The sequence below is a fragment of the Tympanuchus pallidicinctus genome, unplaced genomic scaffold, assembly GCF_026119805.1.
Source record: "Tympanuchus pallidicinctus isolate F22 unplaced genomic scaffold, pur_lepc_1.0 scaffold7, whole genome shotgun sequence".
Taxonomy (NCBI): domain Eukaryota; kingdom Metazoa; phylum Chordata; class Aves; order Galliformes; family Phasianidae; genus Tympanuchus; species Tympanuchus pallidicinctus.
In genome coordinates this window covers 5711442-5734280 of record NW_026294791.1, presented here as the reverse complement: position 1 = coordinate 5734280, position 22839 = coordinate 5711442, and the positions used below count along the sequence as shown (strand labels likewise).

At 44.8% G+C, this 22839-nt stretch overlaps 1 protein-coding gene across 1 annotated transcript; it reads right to left on the bottom strand.

Moving 5' to 3' along the window:
- Nucleotides 1–34: 34 nt before the first annotated feature.
- On the bottom strand, nt 35–22574 carry NRDC (nardilysin convertase). Its single transcript, XM_052665940.1, has 31 exons — nt 22234–22574; nt 19230–19551; nt 18965–19046; nt 18451–18604; nt 17279–17352; nt 15828–15923; nt 14804–14926; nt 13539–13596; nt 12472–12545; nt 12229–12298; nt 11738–11815; nt 11172–11292; nt 11035–11093; nt 10603–10657; nt 8502–8606; nt 8108–8231; nt 7501–7587; nt 6784–6903; nt 5979–6030; nt 4913–5063; nt 4605–4732; nt 4106–4268; nt 3764–3795; nt 3339–3477; nt 3120–3167; nt 2712–2764; nt 2086–2169; nt 1161–1251; nt 761–877; nt 478–567; nt 35–252 (listed from the first exon to the last, which is right to left on the bottom strand). The coding sequence occupies exons 1-31, from the start codon at nt 22572–22574 to the stop codon at nt 55–57; spliced, it is 3489 nt and encodes a 1162-aa protein (XP_052521900.1). The 3' UTR covers nt 35–54.
- Nucleotides 22575–22839: the final 265 nt, after the last annotated feature.

Below are 22839 nucleotides of genomic sequence, written 5' to 3'. Positions count from 1 at the left end.
ATTGGTTGCAGAAAGCACCTGTGTTACAAAGTACTGCAGGGCAAGATATTATTTTTATTTTAAGATTTTATGGTAAGGGTAAACATTCAGAGTTGATGTGTAAGCTTTTATGTCTTTGATGGAAGTGACATCAGCCATCAAGGAGGAGGGGGGCAAGAAATTAAGATGAGGTATTTCACCAGATGAAGAATTCTGTGCTTCTGAGGCAGCTGTAACCTCTGCATCCCCTTCGTGTTTTCCAAATCCAACCACCTGGGAAAAAAAGTTGCCATATAGAGAAAACTCGGGTCTAAGTTTCTATAATACGGATATCTGTCAGTGTTCATCTGCCTGAAAATGTAGTAATATAACCAGAGGTGTGGAGAATCACCAAATGAGGCCATTGCTTCTCCTACCACACAGCCTTACTGAGATCTGGGAGGTTACCAAGTGTGGCATTTCACCAGTGGCCCCACCGAGCTGCCTGGAACTACTCACGTGCACGCTGAGCACTTTCTTCATGCTGCTCCTGTGAGTTTGGTACCAGGAGACCAGATCTGATTTTGTAATAGACTTCAGAGCTTCTATCTGAAACCCAAAGGAATGAGATTGTAAACAGAATAATTGTGATTTTAAAAGGAAAAATGGTTTCCCTGCAGGAGCCATCCCCTCAGACCTTTTAAAAGCACCACGTTTACAATCCCTGTGGTACTGGCAGCACAAATCCCACCATCTGTGTGCTGCAGCTTGAACTGGGCTGTGTGCAGGGATGCGTACCCACCTCTCGCGCGAGCCGGTCAAAGACATACTGCTGTGTCACAACTTCATTCCAGTTCCTGTCTACTTCCTCTCCAAGATGGGAATCCTCACATTCTTTAAGTTTTATCAAAGCTGTAACCTATGTGTGGGAGGTAGGGAAAGAAAAAGGTTTAGAGGGCTAAATATCATCAACCCTCACCTTTACTGAAGTTAAAAGAAAACACAGATTACGCTAACGAGGCAGTTCCTTGTTTTCATACTTCCCAGTATTTCCTTTCAGAGCAACTGCTGGAAGGACAGAGCAAGACCTACGAGTCCTTTGCTTAGAAAACCTCAGAAACCCACGGGTTGGGGTTAGCAAACCCTCCGGTTCAAGTGTCATTTAGAAGTTCAAGAAAAAGCTTTTTAAGTTTGATCTTTACCTGGGTGCTAAAAGCTTCTTCAGTTAAATGCTTGATTTTCTCTTCAAAGCAAGAAAGGAATTCTTCTATTTTCTTGTCAACCAATTCCGAACTAAACAAGAGTTAAATAATCATATCAGCTCAGGCAGGAAAAAACAAAGACAGGCTATGGAACACACACGGCTTTCCCCCATTCCCAGAAGCTCACATGCCCATGAAAACCAACTTTTCTATTTTCCCTTATACTGGAGAATCAGAACAGTGCTCAAATGCAGGGACCTCACTGAGCCAGGAGGCACAGCCGCTGCGATGCAGGGACCGGGCTGCAGTGCAGCCAGCAGCAGCACGCTCTGTCAGGAATAATTCTTCAGCTGGATGTTGTATAAATACACCATAAAATACAATGGGGAATGTGGATGCAAAATTAGTTTGATCATTTGCTGTACCCCATGACCAAGCTCACATGTGATTCCATAGCAATGTGGGACAACACTGATTTGGAGAACTTCCTTGCTGCACATTATTGCCTGTTAGAACCTAAACCAGTAACTGTCCCAGCAGTTCACAGCATTTACAATAAAAGAATAGCCATTTCTCACCTATCTTCTATAATTTCTTTTTTAAACAATTTTCCTTCGCTTTCTTTGAGGGCATTAGAGACCTGCCAGCCTCACCTCTGTACCACAAAAGACCACATAACAGATCCTACTGGAGGCTATGCTAAGGCACATGAAAGACAGGGAGATGATACGAGAAAACCAGCATGGCTGTACCAGTGGCAAGTAATTCCTGAACAACCTCGTGGCTTTCTATGTATTCACTACCGCAATACACACAAGGTCTGCTGCCCGTCTGGGTGAGCAGCCCCGTTTTGATACCGCCTCAAACACATCCTGCTCTGACAGCTTTCTTCCTCAGCCTGCATCAGCTGACTTTCCACACCTACTTGTACTTGGTTGCCTGCGTTGCTACTGTGACAGAGAAGCCAAGGATCCCTGAAGTATTCCTGCAGGTAGGGTACACGTGGTAGCTTAAAAAATGCAAAGGAGAAACACAAGTCATTTCACAAGAATGATTACATCTCCATTTACAAGACATGCTACAGGTTGTAACACTGTTGGTGCTTCATCATAAAAAGTCTCAAATCCTCAAATCTTTTTTTCAGTATTTTCTCATTTTTTGGACATCTTTAAAGGTTGACAGAGCATTCATGGGAATTAACAAACACAGTAAGAAACCTGTAGCTGTGAAAGGCTTGTGTCAGTTTCAAGGGGCAGACAGAGATGCTGTGAAAGCAGCCCTGGGGAATGGTAAACTGATGGAGGAAGGGAAGGAGCAGCTTCATGGAGAGTAATTCCATGTTAACACACTGGTAGCAGATGCTGTTCTTAAGAGACTGTAGAGCAACTCAGCTGCAATTCATGTCAGCAGGTGCTTGCGATTTTAACACGTTCCAGTGCTGTTTCTATTACACTAAATCAGGAACGAGCCACTGTGCAGGAAAGTTGCCCAAGACAGAACACCAGGAACCCCAAAGCAGCTGTGCGGGAGCTACGCCCACAGTGAACTCACCCGAGGGTTTGCTTGGTTCGCAGGAAGTCAAAGCAGGGCTCTTCCATGTGCATCTGAAACAAAGCACAAATGTGTCACAACAGAAGTGGTGCTGCTCCACAGCCACCACTGAGGCTCAGTGCAGGAGTAGGATCACAACACAGGAAAAAAAAAAACTGCTGCCCTTCCAGTTGCACCCAGGGGATAAAGAAGGCTCTCAGTCTTCTGTGTTACTAAAGAAAACTCTTCTACTCTGACTTTCAGTGCAGCCATTTGGATATTCTTTCCCAAAAACAATTTTACTCGGAACGAGCAACAGATCCACACTGTGCCCTTGGTTAGATATTCACTGTCCCCCTGTCCATTTAGCCCCATGGCACAATCTGCAGATAACACTTCATGGGCTACAAGACACAAAGTGTAACTTACCACAAGCAGCTCCATAAGGGTATATTCCCTGAGGCTTCTGGTTCCTGACTAGAAAGAAAGAAAGTGAAGAATTTAGGGTGATTTCATGGAGTTACACAGATCAAGGTGACTTTGGAGCACTCTGTAACATCTGTGTTCAGAAACTGTGACACAAGCACAAAAGCTGCACCAGGAGCTACCAGAAGGAACAGGGCAGAACACACTGAGCTGGCACGCTACCTGGTAATACACGGTCACTTCAGAGTTGGCGTCGCCTCTGTTGAGCGTTTTCACCTTGCAGAGCAGGTGTGTGTTGGGCAGATCCACCACCCGGAACTGCACAGGGCAGGGGTGCGCCAGCGGAGCAAACTGGAGCTTTCTGAAGAGAGCGCAAGCAGTGAAGTGTCAAACACCCGCTCACAGCCACAACAGCCAACACAACACCACATCTTCACGTGCACAGACTGCCATTATTTTCCCAAAATAACCTTCTCCAAACCAGAACAAAGTCCTGCCCATGCTGCTGAGAGGAATGGGCACCTGCAGGAAGTGCCAGGAGGGAGAAGGGAACGTCTGCATTGCTCCCACCCCAGCCCCTTCTTCCAGAAAAGAAGCTTAACTTGATCATAGTTACCACATGCATGGTGTAGGAGTCAGATACTCACTGAATAACATAATTCAGGAAATCCTTTGCTTCCTAAGAGAGAAAATATGGTTTTTATTCAGAAGGGAATTGCTAACTGCAATTCAGAGCCACACACCGAAGTGTATGACATGAGGAAGGTGAACCCACGAGCAAAGAACAGCTGAGACCCCTTCATCCGCACTGCTTCACTTTATCCAAAACCGCTCTGGATACCCCTGCACCAGGAGGCTTTATCCATGTGAGCACTCCTGAGCTGCTGGGGAATAAGCTGCCCTGCACTAGCAAGCCGTGTTTGCAGCAGTGTTTAAGCCCATTCTAAGAACACATGCCAACGTGCATCAGCTGCAGAAGCTGTACTTACCCTGCTCGTGAAGTTTCCTTGTACAAGACCCTCTACAAACAGCTGTGACTTGAAAGCTTTGACAAAGGATGACAGAGCCTCAATGGAAAGGCCCTTCATCAGTGTCTGGTACTTGTCTATCATGGACCATCTGCTATGTTCTAAAATCAGGAGACGCACGTCCCTGCAATAAACAGAAGGGAAACAAAACCACAAGTCCCAGGAGCTGCCTAATGTAAGTGATCCCACTTCTGACTCAGGAGCACACAGCAGATGGGCAGATAGTACCCAGAGCACCGCTGTGGGCTCACCCTGCCCTGCCTCAGCCCCTGCTGCTGGCTGCTTCAGAACAGCAGCTACCTGCAGGCCCAGTCTGAGCCTCGAGTTTGATATACTGAGCAGTCAGAGCCACGAGCTGCCCTGGAACAAACCTCCACCAGCACAGAGCACTGTTTTCTGGGCTCCTTGCTCAACCTCAACAACTGCAGTGCTGCCTCCTTTACTCTCCCCCAGAACTTACTTGGCCAGAGTCTCAGGCTTGATAAGGATATTGAAATATGTTTTCTTCAGCTGCTCTGTTATCATTTCAAAAACTGCTGGAGTAAAGCTGAAGTCAGTCAAGTAATCAATGATGAGCTGAAACAGAAGCTGTAAAGAAAACAGAATTTTCCATTTTCCAGAAGAAGACAACCGGTTTGGAATTATTCCAAATAGAATGCTTAAAAGAAACAAATCATTTGATCAACATAAAAGACACTAAGGCACATTCCTCAGTTCTGCTTGATATTCTTCACTAAACAATTCCTTAGCAAATTAATTAGTACTTACAGGTAGTTTATGATTGAATCCTTTCACTCGAATGATTAAGCCGTGCTCTCCAGCCACCAGCTTGTATTCCAGCTGGGCGACGTCTGCTGCGTAAGCTGGTTCACCAAGGTTGAGAGAAAGGATGTTTACAAACGTATCGAACAACACTATGCTGCACAGAGAAAAGAGCAAAAGATGAACACTTGAACACTGCAGGTAATCAGCTTGGATGTACACACAAGAAATTCTCCAGCAGACATGAAAACTTGGGCAAAATGAGACTCCAGCCCATTTTAACAAATCGGGAAATACACAGTGCAGATCTCCCTTCACCCAAACGCACGACTTAAGAATTACTTTGACATTCAACTGTTCTTTGCAAGGAATGATTCCAGCTTCACATGTGACAGGATTACTTCGGCACAGGAATGCGCACTGCAACAACACTGCTTACCAGTATGGAAATTGATGAGCTACAGCAAATCAGACTGCAACGTGGACATTGCTGCCCTGGCTCAGACTTCCAGATTTTTGTTGCTGCCTGGATTCCAATTCAAAATGCAAAACATAAATCCCCATGGCGTTTCTAAAGCGCTCCTTGTGCAGGTCTCAACAGGCCAGAAGACCGCTATGAAATTTGCTGCAGACAGCGGTGCCAGCCTAGGATTAGCAAGGGAGCACTGTGTGCAGAGCTATCATCTCCAGTCTGTGCAACACACGGTTCCACTGCCGTCGTGCTCTTCACCTGCTCCTGGAGGCCCCCAAGGCCCTGGATCGGGCCATGGCCGTGCTGTGTGCAGGACCAACTCCTCCCCTAACACTTCCTTCTGGCACACACACTGCTGCTGGCACATTTTGTACAGGTTGCACTGCAGAATAACACACCATGAAACCCACACACACCCAGCCGCTACAGTGACGGCCTGCTGCAAAGCCACCCTTGCCAAAGGACAGATAAACTGCAGCAAATGGATGAATAAGAAAGGAAGTCTGATTCTATTCCAGCTCAGAACGAGTCTCTCTGCACTTCCCTGTGTGTGGCACTATGGTTACCCCACACAGCGTGCACAACTCACACAGCCCTTACTTCTCTGCAGACCGCTGTATCAACGGAGAGATCAGATGGAAACGAACGTAACCTGGTGGGGAAGAGAGACTTCAGTGAGACATAGCGAGTGACAGCTTCCCAAAGGCAAAGCTTTTTTCCATCACATTCCATGGTCACAATTCAAATCTAATGAGAAACGTCACTGAGCTATAAGGAAGTATTTTTGCTTGTATTAAGTCATCATCAAATGCTTCTCTTTTTCAATCCCAAATCTTTCCTTACAAATATCAACTGTTAGAAAACACAAAGCCGTACTTCATAGGATGCTTCGACACGTGGTCTGATCATTATCAATACAAACAAACAACTCTAGGAAATTCCACACAATGTATGCTTAGCAGACACTAAAACCTGTTGTTCTGCTTGAAAAGAGCAGTACATTTTCCACACGTGTCCCAAATGCAGACTCTTATCTTTCTCTGCCTGTTGAAGAGACTACAGCTTTCTCTAGCTGTGATGTTCTTTGTTCTCACAACCTGCCACTGTCATCTGTTCCATATGCCAAATTCTGTCCATAGCCAGGCTCTCTGAAGCCAATGTTTTCAGAATGTTCTGGTGATTCCACTTTTTAGCCTGTGGGATCTGCTGGGTTTCTTAGTTGCAGGGTAGTTCACCCGCTCCTCTCGTACTGCAGCCAGTGAATGTGTCAAAAGGATCACAGAAGAGCTGGCAGTAAACACTGGAGCTTAAATGGTGAAGATCTGCATGAGTTACTGCCTTTCAAATAAATTCCAGCTGGCAAAAACAAGGGCTTTGTCATCTTAGGAAGACTTAAGGCATTTACCTTTGGGGATTTTGAATTTATCGTCCTTCCTGTACCAGAGGCAGCCTTGCTGTGTGCTCAATGCTTTGACAGGATATTCTGTCTCTGGGCAGTCAGCAACCTTCAAAGCAAAGTCGGTGGCTAACAAAAATCAAAACCAACCAAAACCAGAAGTTAACAGCTTTCACAGACAGACAAAGTGCATTAGAGTCTTCAAAATTATCAGCAAAAAACATTTCCTCCTCCCAGATTGCTAGATTACACGTGATGGAGATACGTGGTTGCTTCCCTAGCCCCAAAGAACATTCATTTTTCAGTTTCCCAACAGAATACTGGCTTACAAGCAGCACAGAAGAGGTAACATTATGCTCCATAAAGGCTGTAAATTATGGGTTGCTATTTTATTCGGTTTTGGCAACAAATCCAGATGCTATTTACTTTCAAAAAACAGCAGATAAAGCAAATAAAATTCCTCCCCATAGGTGTCTACATATTTGTGCTGAAGTTCACTGTCTGGGAGATCTATCAGGGCTATACAATCCTGAAGTTCTATTAAATCAGTTTTCACACTTACACATAAAAGGTTATTAAACAAAATTCAGGGGAACAGAATTTCCATGTGTTTTGATTTGCAAAAAAAGCTGATGTTCAGATGGAAATAAAGACTTTCTACATTAACCACTTTCACCTCCCAAATAAATAAAATACTGGAGATTTCACCCATGCTCAGTGCCTTACCTATGTATTTGTTCTCTTCTGGAAGGTGTAAATCCTGATTTAATTCAAAGTCACTGGCCCATAAATCACTCCAGTTCTTGTCAATATCTATTAATAAATACGAAATACATTCAGTTCAGCAGGAAGCTAATGCCTTCCCTATTTCCCAGATCAGTCATCTCATCTCTTAGCTCCTGCCATCTCCACGAACATCTGCAGCATGCCATGCTCCTTTGTGCTGTCTGGTTTATTGGGACTTTTCCTAAGTCTGTTCCTAACAACTCCTGTGGAACAGGACTGCAGCAGTCCTATTCCAAAGTAAATCAAGCCTGCCCAAATTATTAATCCAGTTACCAACATGCCCTGTCCCTCATTATTTGTGCTCATTTCTCAGTTCAGGACCTGACCTGCAGCTAAGCAGAGCGCTCCCTGAGATCACTGCCACCTCACACTTACAAACCCAGGGAGCAGGAGTCAAAAGATACCAAAGTCCCATTGCAGAGCAGGATGGAGCACTTGACTAATGACAAAGTCAGTTTCCCATGGAGGATTCACTCCCCTGCTTCCATGCGGTGTGTTTTGTGCTGCTCTGAGCACAGTCCAGGCACTCTTCATGTTTACTGTTTACCTTCCACGCTGTACTGCGTTCCAAACCACCTCTCCTTTTGGTGACACTGGCCCTCGTTGGCAGCAGACAGCAGAACCAGGTTGGCCCTCTGTGGACAGAGCTGGCTAAGGGCATCCGCAATGATCTGTAACGTCAAGGCAATCCTTCAGTTCACATGCAGCTGTGGCTCTGCCTGGCCCAGCTGAGACTCCTTCATCTCAATGTGAGGAGAACAAGACATCACAACCTTACACACACAAGGAAACTTGTTTGCTAAGTGTTTAAAGTGACTCAATAAATACAAAACCTCTGCCTGTGATATGCCTAATTATATGTCTGTGTATGCCTGCATTGTACAGTATGCCTGTATTTTCCTCACATCGAGACACGTAATCAGAATGCAAGGAACATTCACCTCTGGCTTGTATTCAAACAGGAGTTGGTCTCCTGTCAGAAAATCCTCCTTTGGAAACAGCTGCATGTTCTCACAAAGGCTTTCCACATAGTCAACGGGATCTGTCTGAAAACAAACAAGTAAAGCTATTTTTTGCAAGATCAAAAGTTAAAATATCTATTTCCTGCTCCGAGCAGATCTTGGAGAGAGACGGTGAGTGCGAGTTACGTGCTGAGTTTGGGATGGCATTTAGTTCTGGTTATTAAACTAAACGTGTTTCACAACCATTTCTGATACCGAGGACTCCTCTGAGACTCCCAAAATATCGCAGATGACGTCTCCATGAGAGGAACAGCCCTGACCACGTGCCTGCAGTCATTACACCTACTAGGTTCCAGTCCTAGTACAACACGCTCCCTGTCAAGCTCAGGAACTGCAGATGCACACACCTCTCTGACTCTGCCCCTTCCCAAGTTCCCTGGCATGCTGTATAATATAAGAAGGAAGAGATTTCTTAATAAACATGAAAGTATGGTGACTGTGTACAACTGCCTGGTGGACACTTCTCACTGCTTCTTTTTGGGTTTTTATTTATTTACATGTTTAAACCAGCCAACGTCATGCTGCAAAGATCCTGGGTCCAGATAAGGACCACAGCTCCCCCTGAGAGAAGTTTGGCATAGCTGTGTTTTAAAAATGAATCAGAAACAGAACCGAGAATTTCTTAACACACTGCACATCTGAGAAACGGGAAAACACAATTACAGCTCGAGCTACAAACACAAAGAACACTAACAAGAACCTTTGAGAATTAAATAGATTCGTTTTGATGGAAATGTCAGGCTTCAAACTGAACGACAACTGCTTGCAATAGTTAAAGACTGAATCATAACACTGCACATCGGACAACAGACATTGCTGCCATGTGCAACGTCCCAAATAGCCATCTCTTACAGAGTTTTAGTTCTTCTCCGCTGTTCTACAGAAAGCTTTTGCTAGAAGACTCACAGCTCTACTTTTGTAATAATCACATCCTGCTAACAAATTCGTAAGAATTGCACTGCAGTAATAAATAACACCATGCTACACCTTAAAAATGCACTTGGCAATCAGTTAACTCATCCTATTAAAAAAAAATCTGCTGCTCCGTTATGCATTACTTGGGGTTGTTGGCAGCAGTCCTTGCTGTCTGTACCACTTGCAAATATCACCTTCCTCTGTTATTCAGAGGCCGCTCAAGACACTCAGTATCCTCCACGTGCTCTTCTGAAGGCAGAGCTGCAGATGGAAGGATTTGCTACAGATGATGCTTCCAACCTCCCGAAGCTCCACGCAGACTGGCAGGTGGTAAAAGTGCCTGACCAGACTTGGAGCATCTGGAAAGACAAAATCTCCATTTCCAATACTGCCTGTTCCTTTTTGTACTCCTTGTATTTATGTACCTCACAGAAATGAATGAGCTTCAGTGATGTTCCCAAGCCGCATACAGATGATTGTTTTCCCAAAAGAACATTTCAGAGCCAAACCGACAAAACAACAAAGATGAGAACTCAGATAAATGTACTAAGAAAGCTGGTAAAGTGAGACTCTCAAATTACCTAAACTGTGTTCCCTTCTTTCTTTTTTTTTGTAACTTTAATAATAAGACCTAATGTTTTTGCTAATTACTGTTTTGATAGGCCAAGTAAGACTTGACTCAAACCCACATTTTTCTGCGTAAGGGTCTAACAGCAGACAAAGGGTCATTAACATCTGCCCTTGCCAGGCCACTATCAAGGCAAACCTTTCAGCCCACACTGCTCTCCTGTTCCCAAAATCAGCAACTGTTTTTAAAAAGTGAAATTAGACCATAAGGACTGAAAAGCATTGGACAGGTCACAGAACTCGATTAACTGGCACAGAACTTCACACAGCCTAGTGACTGAAAGAGAAAAAGAGCTTAGGACTGAAAGAATGAAAAGAACTTGGATTTGTCAAGGAAAAAGCTCTTCATAAAATAAAGCCCCGTCACTTCAAGGGCATTGTCTGCTTCTTGTAGAACAGAACTTCAAAACCAGAAAATAATAAAATAAATCCTTTCCATGCTTTACCTATATGCCAACAGAAAACAGTGGATGAATACCTGTTCCTGGTAGTGAAATTCATTCGCTTCAATCTTCTGGATTTCTTCCCATATTCTATAAATGAAAGAGGAAAGAATGCCCAACAGACACCAACTTAATACAGACCAGCACTACAGCTCCACAGCCTTCCACAGATCCAGATCCACCTTAACACATTTATTCAATTAATGCATCAGTGCACCTTACATCTGTACCAGTTTGCTTTATCAAAATCAGCAATCAAAAACAATAAATCCAACTAAAACCACTAAGCACGATCTTTTAATAAACTGATTTTTAAACTTCAATACAGGCACATTTCCCACACAGACAAGCTTTCCTACTGACTACTTTCTGCCCCAGGGATCCACCAAAACATGCAAACATTACAAACAAGAGGTTAATGGGAGGGGAGAATCTTGCCAATGGCAGATGTAATGCCAAACACTTGCCTTTTATCTGGCCCTCTTTGCTGCAGCATCTTCACATACTGGAACACAACATGGGCCACCTGCAGGCAGAAAGGAATGGATTACTTTTTCCATACAGTAAGAAAACAGTAGGAAAATCCAGTTGCAGTAAATCATACCTCATAGAAGTGCTTGTAACCTTCATCAGTCAAAGTTACAGAAATGCTGAAGATGGAGTACGTAGAGTTCTGTTCAAATCCTGTCTCACCATTTCCTCCATATAATGCAAGAGCCCAAAATCTATGCAAGGGTTAAAGGCATTTATTAATTACTCCTTCCAGCTTTATTTAAGCTTAGTTATGATTTGCACATCACAGCTTAATTTCAGTGGCTTTCAATCAGTTGCCATTCACACCAAGTTTTTCAACATAAAAAGGAAATATCATTTAAGAGGATATATCATTTAAGGATATATCAGGATACATCATTTAAGAAAGACAGTGAAAAAGCCAAATCACCTTTTGTGTTCTCTTAAAAATCAGGCACAGTGCTACTGGTCCACAGAACACAGACCAGAAACCACTTATTTGAGACTTGTGAGTAATATAAACGTAAAAGGTATCACTAGAAAATACATTTTAAAAGGCAGGCTGGAACTAACATATGTATACACATATATACAAAACACATATATATTATTTAATCATACCAAAGCACTTAGTTACTATGCTTGAAAAATACATACTTTTTCCTAAGAAAAGAAAGAACGCTGCCTTTGCCTTCATGTCCCACCAACCAGGAAATATAATGAAGTGGCTTCACTCTGAAAGGAGATTCAAACACTAAATGCCACGAGTTATACTTCTTACAGAAAGAACTCAAATTACTGCACAAACAGCTGAAACCACACTGTGCCCTCATCACAAGCTCTGCATTTTCAGGTGGCATCGGGGTAATAAGCTAAGGACGTGGGAATTCACAACATGACTCTGTGTCCACAGGACAGGAGCAGAAGCTGATACGAGCCATGAGGAATGATGTTACATCTGCTGAGTATCGGCGCCACTCAATTTATTAAAAAAAATCATAATTGCATCAGTTTTATTCATTTTAAAGTGTTCTCCCAGCTGACCCACAGTAATCTGTAGCACAAACAAGTGAGATTCTTTAGCAGCCTGGGAAAGGCAATACAATTATTTACAACCACAGCAGAAGAAAAATACAGCTCCACCTTACCTGTAATACTCTTCTTGTGGGGGAAGCGCCCAGGTGATACTCAGTGAATGAACTTTCCTGATGGGAACAACTAGGCAGAAACAAATGTACTGACTATAAATACAGAAATAGGAATAGACATTTTAAATAACGCAGGAAGAATGGTTACAAGTTATTCAGAACCAAACAGTTATTTATCCTTTCAGAAAACAGTGGAAACATGCATATGTATTCAAAACATTGTAACCAACCTGCTTTCCTTACCTCTGTAAAGCTTGTGAAATTCTGGCGTGTCAAAAGGCTGAGTCAGATGGCCAAAGCTGGGCTTGGGCAAACCACTTGAAAGGAAAATGACAGCATGGTGTCACCAGGGAGGCCTGGAGGCTACACTGAGATAACCACCTGAGTCACACACACCTCTGAAGCAAGGAAGGCAGAATAGCAGACTAGCAGCAAATGGCCCTTAGACAAGGGTGCACTTCAGGACTCACCCAACCCAGCTGGGAAGGAAACCTGCCATTCACTCGCACACCCCACACAGCTGAGTAATTGCCCAAGATTTACATTAACCCATCAACTCCTCCCTCTTCTTCTCTCCAAGGCAGTAACAATAAAAAGCTGCTTTCCTAACAGAAAGCCAAATACACAGCAGCAAACTTTCCCCAGCCTCAGATTCACAGAGGGCAGCCAGAGTCTTGTGTGGAAAAGGAATAAGAGAAGGACAGGGGTCAGAAAGACAAACGTGCCTCTGTGTGGCATTAGACACAAGTGCATTTCCTAATCACTACAGAAATAAACATCACACAAAAGCAGAAACTGAAAGGGAAAATTAAATGCTTCCCAAGTTAGTCAAGCCCCTGCAGAATGACCTTTTTGGGTAGCACGCTGCAAGAGTTACTAAATAGATATAAGTTCTAACCACTTGCCACCCTGACGATGACATTAAAATTCAAGAAACTGTCTGAATTTATTTTGCTTTGAATTACTCTTGGCAGAAAGCAAATAAAGGAAAGACAAAACGACAAACTAGGTTTAAATGATTCATGCTAAAATAGAGGCACCAGCACAAACTAAGCAAACACAGCTGCACGTTGGTACTGCACAGCATGCGGGTTAAATGACTGCTGTGTGTTAACAAAGCCTTCCTGAAACAACTAACATCAGTCTCTAACTTCCAAAACTGTCCATTTCCTGGATAAACAAATGTTAAATTTCCCTAACATTATCTCCTTCCATTAAGAGATTTGAGAAAACAAACCAACAAAAAACAGTCACTTTAAGCGTGGAGAGTTTTCTAATTTGTAATGCCTCTACATATCAAAAAGTCTTACTTGTTTGGGATCTCAGAGAAGATTTCTGTCACCCACTTTTCCAATGTATCCAGTGTTTCTATTAAGGAAGAAAAAGGAAGAATTTCCTGAAGAACTAAGGCAAATTCTTTATCCTACCTCATGTTATTTTAAAAAGGCTGTAAGTCAGCACACTTGAAAATTGCAAAGTTCTGAATTGCAAGCTTTAAATGGGTTTGAGTCAATTCCACTGCAATGCATCTTTGGTCACACCTCTGTCTTTGTGCACTCTCCCAAAAGTCAGCCTGAGACAATCAGGATTTGAAGTTTGCTACAAGCTGGTGTGACTGGGAAAGCATTGCTGACTTTGGGACCTGCCAAACCAGCAGTGCTTGCAGGCTCATCCAATCCTCCCACGTCCTGTACAGTCAGCAGCTTTCACACCTAAATGCACTGCTACAAATTCATTTTCCCCATCTCCTTTTCTATAGAAGATGTGTTAAGAACCATGTTTCATTTTCTCACTAATCAGAGCGATTATTCCAGAGCTTTTCAATGCTCTTAACATATCTTCTATAGAAAAGAAGAATAAGCATCTCTGAGATTATCCCCTCCATCTTACAGACAGAAAGTGGAATCAGGTTTAGGCATTCAGCAAAGCCCCAAGCACAAATCTGTCCTGACTGTACACAGCTGTATTTTCAGCACAGCTCTACAATACATGCTGAACTTCCAAGCAACTCCTTTCCTTTTGTCTCAGCAAAAATGACTCCTAAGTCTGGAGTTCTTTGCTGAAATGAAATTCAATTCCATTTGCAAATAATTTTTCAGTTCATCAGAAAATAACCCCACCCCCTCAGGGTCTCTATCCTTCCAATAGAAATGTGTGTTTTTTTAAAACCTCCCTGGAAAAAGCTCCACACAGTACAAGACAAGTGGGACACCAAGTTTCTGTGGTGATTCAATGTCCACAGCAGGGAAAGCAGCCAATTAAGTCACTTAGGTGGTCTGATGCTACAATCCTACAAGCTTCTCTCCTAAATCTAACTTTGAGGTTTTTACCTGTGGGTTAATATGGAACCCACTCATCCGTTTCAGTCAAAAATTGCTCAAGAAGTGTCAGAATGACAGCAACACAGCACAAATACTTACGTTCTCATTTGGAAACCAGGCTAAAATCTGCATATAAATACCTCCTGCAGGACAGGATAATCCACTAGTTCACCTTTACCCCAAGCCATTGTCTTTCCAAGAACACAACCCCAAGAGCAGCAATGATCCTTTCCATAGGGAGCAACTGATGTTACCTTTAGATTGGACAACTAAAGTCATGTAGTGAGCTGAGTAATGGCGCTGCCAGAAGTCCCTCAGTCTTGTGTAGGTATCAATATTGTTCTTTTTAGGCTCATGTTTGAGCGTATCTGCATTACCTGCAAAAATTAGAAGGCAGTTAATTATGTAAATACTGGGTAGATGTAGTAGATGTGCTGACATAACAGCTTCTACCCTGTCACTGAGCCTAGTCACGGTGAGCACACTAAAAACACTTGTCAGGAGTTTGGAGTTACAGGAATTTTAACTGAAATTCACTTTTTCCTGTTCCCAGATTAAGACAGTTGATATTTCTATGAAAAGAAAGGACAAAGTCCTCCTGTATCATCAGATCATCCATACTGTGTACTGGACAGCCCAGTGTCTGCCATCAGCTTCTCCTCACCAATGGAACTTACAGAACAGGGGAGGGAAAAAAAAAAAAAAGGGAGAAGACATGATGCAGTATATGTCACCATTGAACTTTGTAAAAACTGCCTACATTTCAAAGCTGGATATCTCCATTACACATTGTACCCACCACTGCAATTTACACACCCTCCAGCATCATTAGAGTGAAGGAGCTCTCAGAAGGATTTTGCTGCCCAGGACAGAAAGGACAAACCTCCCTTCTGCTCCTCTCATGTAACAGTGAAGGTCTGCTTCTGCAACCTTTACAGTGAATTATTTGCTTTGAGAAGCCTCACTAGACTCAAATCCAGGAATGCATCATTTTTCCATGCAATTTCAATAGCAAAAACAAGCTTAAACAAGACAGAGGTGAGTCAGAAAGCACCACCTCTACCTTAACAGAAAGTTACGTGATTATCTGCCGATGGCAACCTGCTCCCAACATCAGCAAAAAGCAGTAACTGCTAAAAAACAGTAATGAAACAGCTGAAGTGTGCAGCTGCCTTTATTCTTAAGGGCTTTGCTGATAAGACAGCTCACCTTAGTGCATCTTCTAAGCATCTAGAGGATTGAATATTATTATTGCTGTGTAACTAATTCAAAACTTACCCCAAAAGAACTTCTTCATAGGATGTCCAGACCTGGCAAGACTCCCAAACAGCATCTCCTTTCTGTTTGCATCGGAGGGTCTTGCTAACTGATACTCTGTTAAAGATTTTGCAGACAGGTGTAAGAATTTGGAGTCATGTTCCCATGGGAAAAAAAAAATAAACTCAAAACACAGATGCAGTCTAGAGCATCTTTTTTTTTTAATTGATGATGAAATAGTAAAATAGAATAAAAAACAGGATGTGCTAGCAGTGATCAAAATAAGCCAAGAGGAAAAAAAAGTATTTCACTGCTGAGAAGTGAAAAAAAGGTAAGCAGGGAAAGCATAGAAAGCTTCAGTTTGTCCTGTCTGAACGTCCTCAATCTGTTCAATTTAAGGGGAACACAACACCACTGACATTCTACAGAATAGATGCCCTGCAAAAAAGGCCAGAGACAGCTTCTGACACAACACTGACACGAGAAACTGAAAAATGAGCAAGACATTTCCAAAAATGTACTTCTGTAATCAATTTACTCCAATCCAAATATGAGAAAATTAAGAATTCATCCTCTCAAATGCATGTTCTGGTAATAAGAAACATGCACTGCAGGGCTGTAAATTAACTCTTTGGACTGCATTATTCTGCAGCCAGCTCCTCATGGTGACACAGGGGCAGCTGGCAGGAAGCTCACTGCTGCAGTGCCAGCACAAGAGAAGGAGTGGAACCTAATGATGAAGGCAGCACAAGTGAAGGCGTAAGGTAGCTTAAGATGTCAAAGGAACTCCACCTTACATCACAAGACAGGTCCTGGTTTGTATCAACCCTCCTTTAAGTTCAAAGACTGAGCTGCCTGGTTTTTCTTACCAGAGGACAGATGAAGAAAAAGGCTTGGAAAATACATGTGAACCAGTCAGTGCACATCGCCAGTAACATTTTTTTCCTCCTAAAACAGTGAAGGTTTATAGGCAGTCTGGAGCTATTCATTACATATTAAAAAATGGAGTGAACATTCCACTCGCTTCTGTGCCAGGTTCTTTTTCCCTCTGTGAGGTAAATCTGCATGAGGAGGAGACATGAACAACCACCCTAACTTATTGCACCAGCCCCAGAGGACGGGAGGAACAGTGGGGCTACGCTGGAGCTGCTGCCATGTTGCTCACTGAAGGTTACCCAGTGCTATGTAATTGTCCTACCAGTTATGAGAAATGCTCTGAAACTAAGAGTCGGACTGTGAGCCCTCTCAGTGATGGCACCGTGCTCAGTGTTGCTCCTCTACCAGCCACTGATATCTATGAAATTAAAAAAAAAACACCTAAGAGTTCGGTGTCTCGGTTCAATTAGATGAACTTGACTAAAAGGTAAAGGTAATCCCAAACAGAAAGGGATAAATCATCTTTAAAAATAGGTGGGTTTTTGTTGTCGTGTTTAAGACGATGCAATAAACACACAGGAAAAAGGAACTCTTACCACTGTCCACAGCCTCGACCTCTCGGTCTATTGCATCCCTGATCATCAGCGGGTGAATAAAAAACTGTGCCCACCTATGGAAGAGAAGAAATTGTACTTTTCAGTGTCTTTTAAACTACAGCAAGGAAAAAAAAAAAGCAAAACAATCAAACAAAAACAACAGAAAACAAAAAAAAACCCAAATAATTCAACTCAACATCTACTATTTTTTGTTTATCAAGTCAGTTGTCTCTATACTGGTCCTAAGGAAAGATAAAAGCCATTCTTGTGAGAGCGTCAAAAAGCAAAGGGGGAAGGAGAGCATAGGATTATCTGCATTTACATCCCAAGAACGACCACACCAGATCAGACAAGTGATCCACTCAATCTGGCTCCTGGCTGTAACAGCAGCCAGCACCAGATGCATCAGAAGGAACACACAAGAATCCTCAGTTGTTCAGTACAACCCCTCATTTCTGTTTCCCCTCCACTACATGAGCTGTTGTAACAGATTACAAATACATTTTTTCATTTTTTCCAATTTCAAATACCTAAAAGCTGGACTAATCTGCAAATAGAAGCTGAATTAGATCTAATAAAGTAAAAATTCAAGCAGTACTTGGTAAAATGCACAAGCCCCAGTTCTTGGCTTCATGGGAGGAATACATTTTGATCAAAATAAGTTCACAGTGGCGTCTGCTCTCCTCCTGAGATATTCCACAGTGACAGCAGACATGCCCTTGTGAATGAGTAATTTCTCCTCACAAGGTGAGGCTGCAGCATAAGGGAGCAGGTTAAGTAATTCCTCACAAATTATACACGCCTCACTGAGTAACCAGGGCTGGGTTAAACGCATCGTTTTGAGGCACACGTTGTACCAGGACACTCCAGCTACCAGCTTTACAGACCACACTGGGAAACAGCAAAGCCCTAACTCCAGCAGGACAGGCCTTGCAGAGGATGCATCCCACCAGGGCTCCGTGAGCACCACCCTCAGAACAAGAACAGCTGTCACTTTGCACAGGATTTCTCCCATCACCAATGCTACTAGCCTAGAGGTGGCAAAAGTATCAGAGCCACACGCATTAGGACTCACACACGGATCCTAAGTGATCCCACAGCTGCTCTGGACACACACACACACACCTGCAGACACACATCCAGGAGCACCCAAGCACCAGTTCTGCAGTTACCTATCAAGGGCTTCTTTGAAGTACTTCCTCTGCACATCGAACTGGAACACCGTGCGCTCACAGTCGGTGGAGGCGTTGTCACTGCCCCCGTGCTTCTTCAGGAACGCGTCGAACCCATTCTCATCTGGGTACTTCAAGCTGCCCATAAAAACCACTGAAACGGGAATCAGCAAAGTTACCACAAATTAAAATTAGCATTTCAAGATGTCTGGTCAGGAACTTTCTGTGGCTTCTGTACCTGTACTGTTTACCACCTGCTGCTACAGAGAAAAAGGTTTATAAAACCATATGTGATGATTCCCTCCACGTTTAACAGAAGAGCATGCATTAAGGCGCAGCCTCATCCTCCTCCCACATTAGTTCCTCACTAGGGCACTATTTTCATTACAGGACAAATTTATTTAACCAATAAAAATAAATGCCAGGTAGCTGAAACACACAAAACCATAGGAATTCAGAACTAGCTAGCACTCATTTTGCACTTGGAGAAGACGAAATAGGAGCAAATACATACTGTGTTCCAGGAAGTGTGCTAATCCAGGCAGGTCTTCGGGGTCAGAGAAGCTGCCAACAGCAACGCAAAGGGCTGCTGCAGCCTGAGGAAATACAACAGTTTCAGTAAAAGCTGCTTTGAGAAATATTTCAGGAAAATGACAGCTGTATAAGACAAATCAACAGGCATAACAGAAAGAATGAGTTTGAATGCCCAATCACAAGGTTTCAGAGCACAAGAAAGCTCTCAATAATACTTTTTTCATTCTACTGCTTTAAATACACACCTGCTTTTCTGTGCAGCCTCTCTTTCTTGTCTCTTCCTTTTCAGCCAGCTCTTCTAATTCGCTGTCATCAGGATCATTAAAATCCTCATTATCTTCTTCATCGTCATCCTCCTCATCCTCCTCATCACAGTCCTCATCAAAACCTTCTCTCCCATCTTCAATCTCCGCTCCAGAGTCATCTTCATCACTTTCCTCTTCAGATTCATCCTCCTCCTCCTCTTCCTCCTCCTCCTCTTCTGAAGATAGCGCAGATGGGGCGTCATCCAAGTAATTCAAATCCGAAATTAAAAGTGCACGTAAGCCATTCTGCAGTTTGATATACCTGAAAGAATAATTATTTGCAATGGATACACTCAGTTCCCAAATCTGAACACACAAATGTCCATGTATCTGTATATTTCCCATCCTCTTCTTCAACGAAGATTTCCTGATAAAATGAAGGCAGCTAAGGTGAGCAGCTCTGCAGTGGAAAAGTAAAAAGACTCTTCTGATATTTAACAGCTAACAGAGACAGGAGAAAGCAATTACAGGCAGAAGCTGTACACCCCACAATGCTCTAGACTTTGATTTAAGCTTTTATGCCTCTCTCTGCAATAGACAAGCTACTAGCACCTGAGAAAGATTAGGTTAGAGAAAGATTTATGGACTCAGAATAGGTGAAACCAAACATCAGTAGAGTATCATGTTTGGCAGGCTCTCGTCACACAGATGACGTGGGTGAACTAAGATATTTGTTTTTGCCTCAAAGTAGGCCATGCAGACTCCATCTTATTTGATTTTAGAAATGCTTTCCATCAAATGGGGTGCACAGGTTTTTTAATAGATGTGTTAAGTCCATGAAGTACAACTGCTCCTCAAATGTAGAACTGAAAGCACCTGCTCTGGCCCCAGTTTCCCAGTCACTAACACCTGATCTGCGCACAGCAGCACCACTGAGCACCACAGGTTCGATACAACCAGGTGAAAGCACAACTGCATTTTTGTTCATTTAAACCACAGAGCAAGGTATAACACACAGAAACATATCACTAACTGCAGGAGGTACAGACAGTGCTGAGATGTCTGGGCACAAAGTCAATCAGCCACGTGTCCCAACGATCTGGGATAGAGAAGCACGTTTGTAGCACGCGCGTCACATCACGCAGCTGCAGCACTTCTGAACGCACAGCAGAGTCCCAGAGCCAGGAGCACTGCGCACTCAGCTGCAGTGCAGGAGCTGCAGGCAGCACGAGGCAGGGCTGCAGCACGCCTTCCAGCACCTCCTCGTGCAGCTGTCTGCTTCTGCTGTCTGTGCCCACAGAGAATGCCCTGGGAGCAACACAGCCACGTAGGCAGAGAACAGCACAGAGCCACCTACCCCTCCAGAAGGCTGAATGCCGTGAAGCTGCTCAGCCAGGTGTATCCAATAGCTGTGTTTATCCCTTCCCCACACCGCCATTAAAGCCAGGGAACAGATGATACCAAATTGACAGTACTCTCTTCAGGCTTGTGGGTGATAGACGCTAACAGCACCCAGCAGCAGGTAACAACATAACCCCTCTTCTGCTGAATGCCATTAGGTTGCAATGCAGGAGCACAGCATCAGGCTTTACCCAGCAGAGCATCACCAACACAGGTGCTCTTTTTCCATGTTTCAGTCCAATGGAAAAGAACAAGTGCAATCAATATACAAATGTATCAACTAGCGTGCAACATACAGATGGAAAAATACAACATAGCAAGAGAAGCAGCTTAGTCCAATGGCTGACTGAATGGGCACTGACACAAACAATGTATTAAACAGACAATGAAATTCTTCAGAACACATCCTGGGTAAGTTGGAACGGATTGTTCTCACACCAACCTCGTTGTTAATTGTTCAGCAGTTAACTAAATGCTAAAATATGTATCAATGCATGATTAACACTTAGAAGTGTTTTTATTTTCCAAATGGCCCAGAACGAAGAGTACAAACCTATGAACTGCACATACATGTGTCCTTAAATGAAACAAATTTGGGGGGAAGAAATTAAAAAAAAAACACCTCTGCAACCATCCAGTCCTAACTGACAGAATAAGTCCATGCACAGAAGCCTTACCATCATTTCTCTCTGAACAAACTTCTGACAACATGTTCTGCAGTCTGCTTTGCTGTTATGAACGGTGTATTTGAGAAAACAGTTTGGTGGCACATCATAGTCTGAGTGATGCCCCCAGATAAATTAAAACAGCCACGAGATGCATTACACATCACCACCAATTTATGAACAGAGGAGAAAAAGCGTGCGTGCATCATCAGATCTCGTCTTTAAGTATTTCAGATTTGAAATGCACTTATTCGACAGAGGCTTGCTTCGCCTCCAGCAGCACCGAAGTTCTCTGTCCTAAGCGTGCATCTGCGAGGCTCACCTCCACACACGCCAACCAACCCAACGAGATACGTGCAGCCCCCGGCTTCCTCCTGAAACCCACCCGTTAAGCGCAGCTTTCTGTCAGACCTTCGTCAATTCCGCGGCAGCGTAAACGCGCTCTCCGTCCCAGAGCCTCAGAACACGCCGCCGGCGACTCTTCCCACGGCCCGGCCCCTCCAGCCGAGAACCCGGCCCGCAAACGGCAGCGGCAAGGAAGCGGGACCAGAAGGGAGGAGCAAAAACCGCCGCGCGGCCAATGGGAGCGGCGCGCGTCCGGCAGCCAGCCGGGAACTTCGCTCGGCCGCACGGAAGGCAGCGCGCATCGCCCGGCGAGAGCCGTGCCTCGGGGCGGCTGCGTGCCGCCTGGGGGCCGCCCGACGAAACGGCAGCGCCGCGCTTTCGCTGAACTCCGGACGCGGGTTCCGACTCGGAAACTCGAGCGGGAAGGGCCGCCGTCGGTACTGCCCCGAAACGCGCGGATCTCGGCCTCCGGACGGGCGCCCACAGAGCCACGCTGCGGCTCCTTCGCCCCTCACGGCCCCTCACGGCCCCTCGCCCACCTCAGCGCCCGCCGCCCGTTCCCCCGGCCCACTCGGCGGCCCCCCGGGCCTCACCGGTACTGCTTGGGGTCGCTGGGGGATTTGACGATGGCGGGGTCTCCGATGTTGCCGCGTTCCTCCTCCTCCTCCGAGCGGTCTCGGGCGTCGGGGCCGCTCGCCCCGATCTGCTGCCCCATCGTCAGCTCCGGGCAGCCGTAGTTAGACGTCGCCTTATTCCTACCGGGCATGGCTGCGGCCGCGCAGCGCCACAACGGCCAGCCTGAAGGGCTGGGCTGAACGGCCGCGCTGGACGGCCGGGCTGAGCCGCGAACCGCCGGCGGCGGCTCCGCCACGGGCCGCGCCGCTCGGCCCCTCCGCACGAAGGCCGCCGCGAGCCTGCGCGCGAGCCTGCGCATGCGCCGCCGCCGCGCAGCCGCCACCCCGCCGCCAACCCGGCCGGCTTCCGCCGCCCGAGGAAGTGGCGGTGACGGTTGCCACGGCTCCAGTCAACGCCCGCCGCGGTGCCACGAGCGGAACGCGGCCCAATCGCGGGCCCTCGTCCGGCCGGAACGCGCTCTGATTGGCGGAAGGGATAGGGGTGGCGTGTGGACCGCCTGGCCTCGTTTCCTCCAACGAGCGGCCCCAGCCATCGGCTCGCGTGAAGCGCGCGGCCGCTGCTCG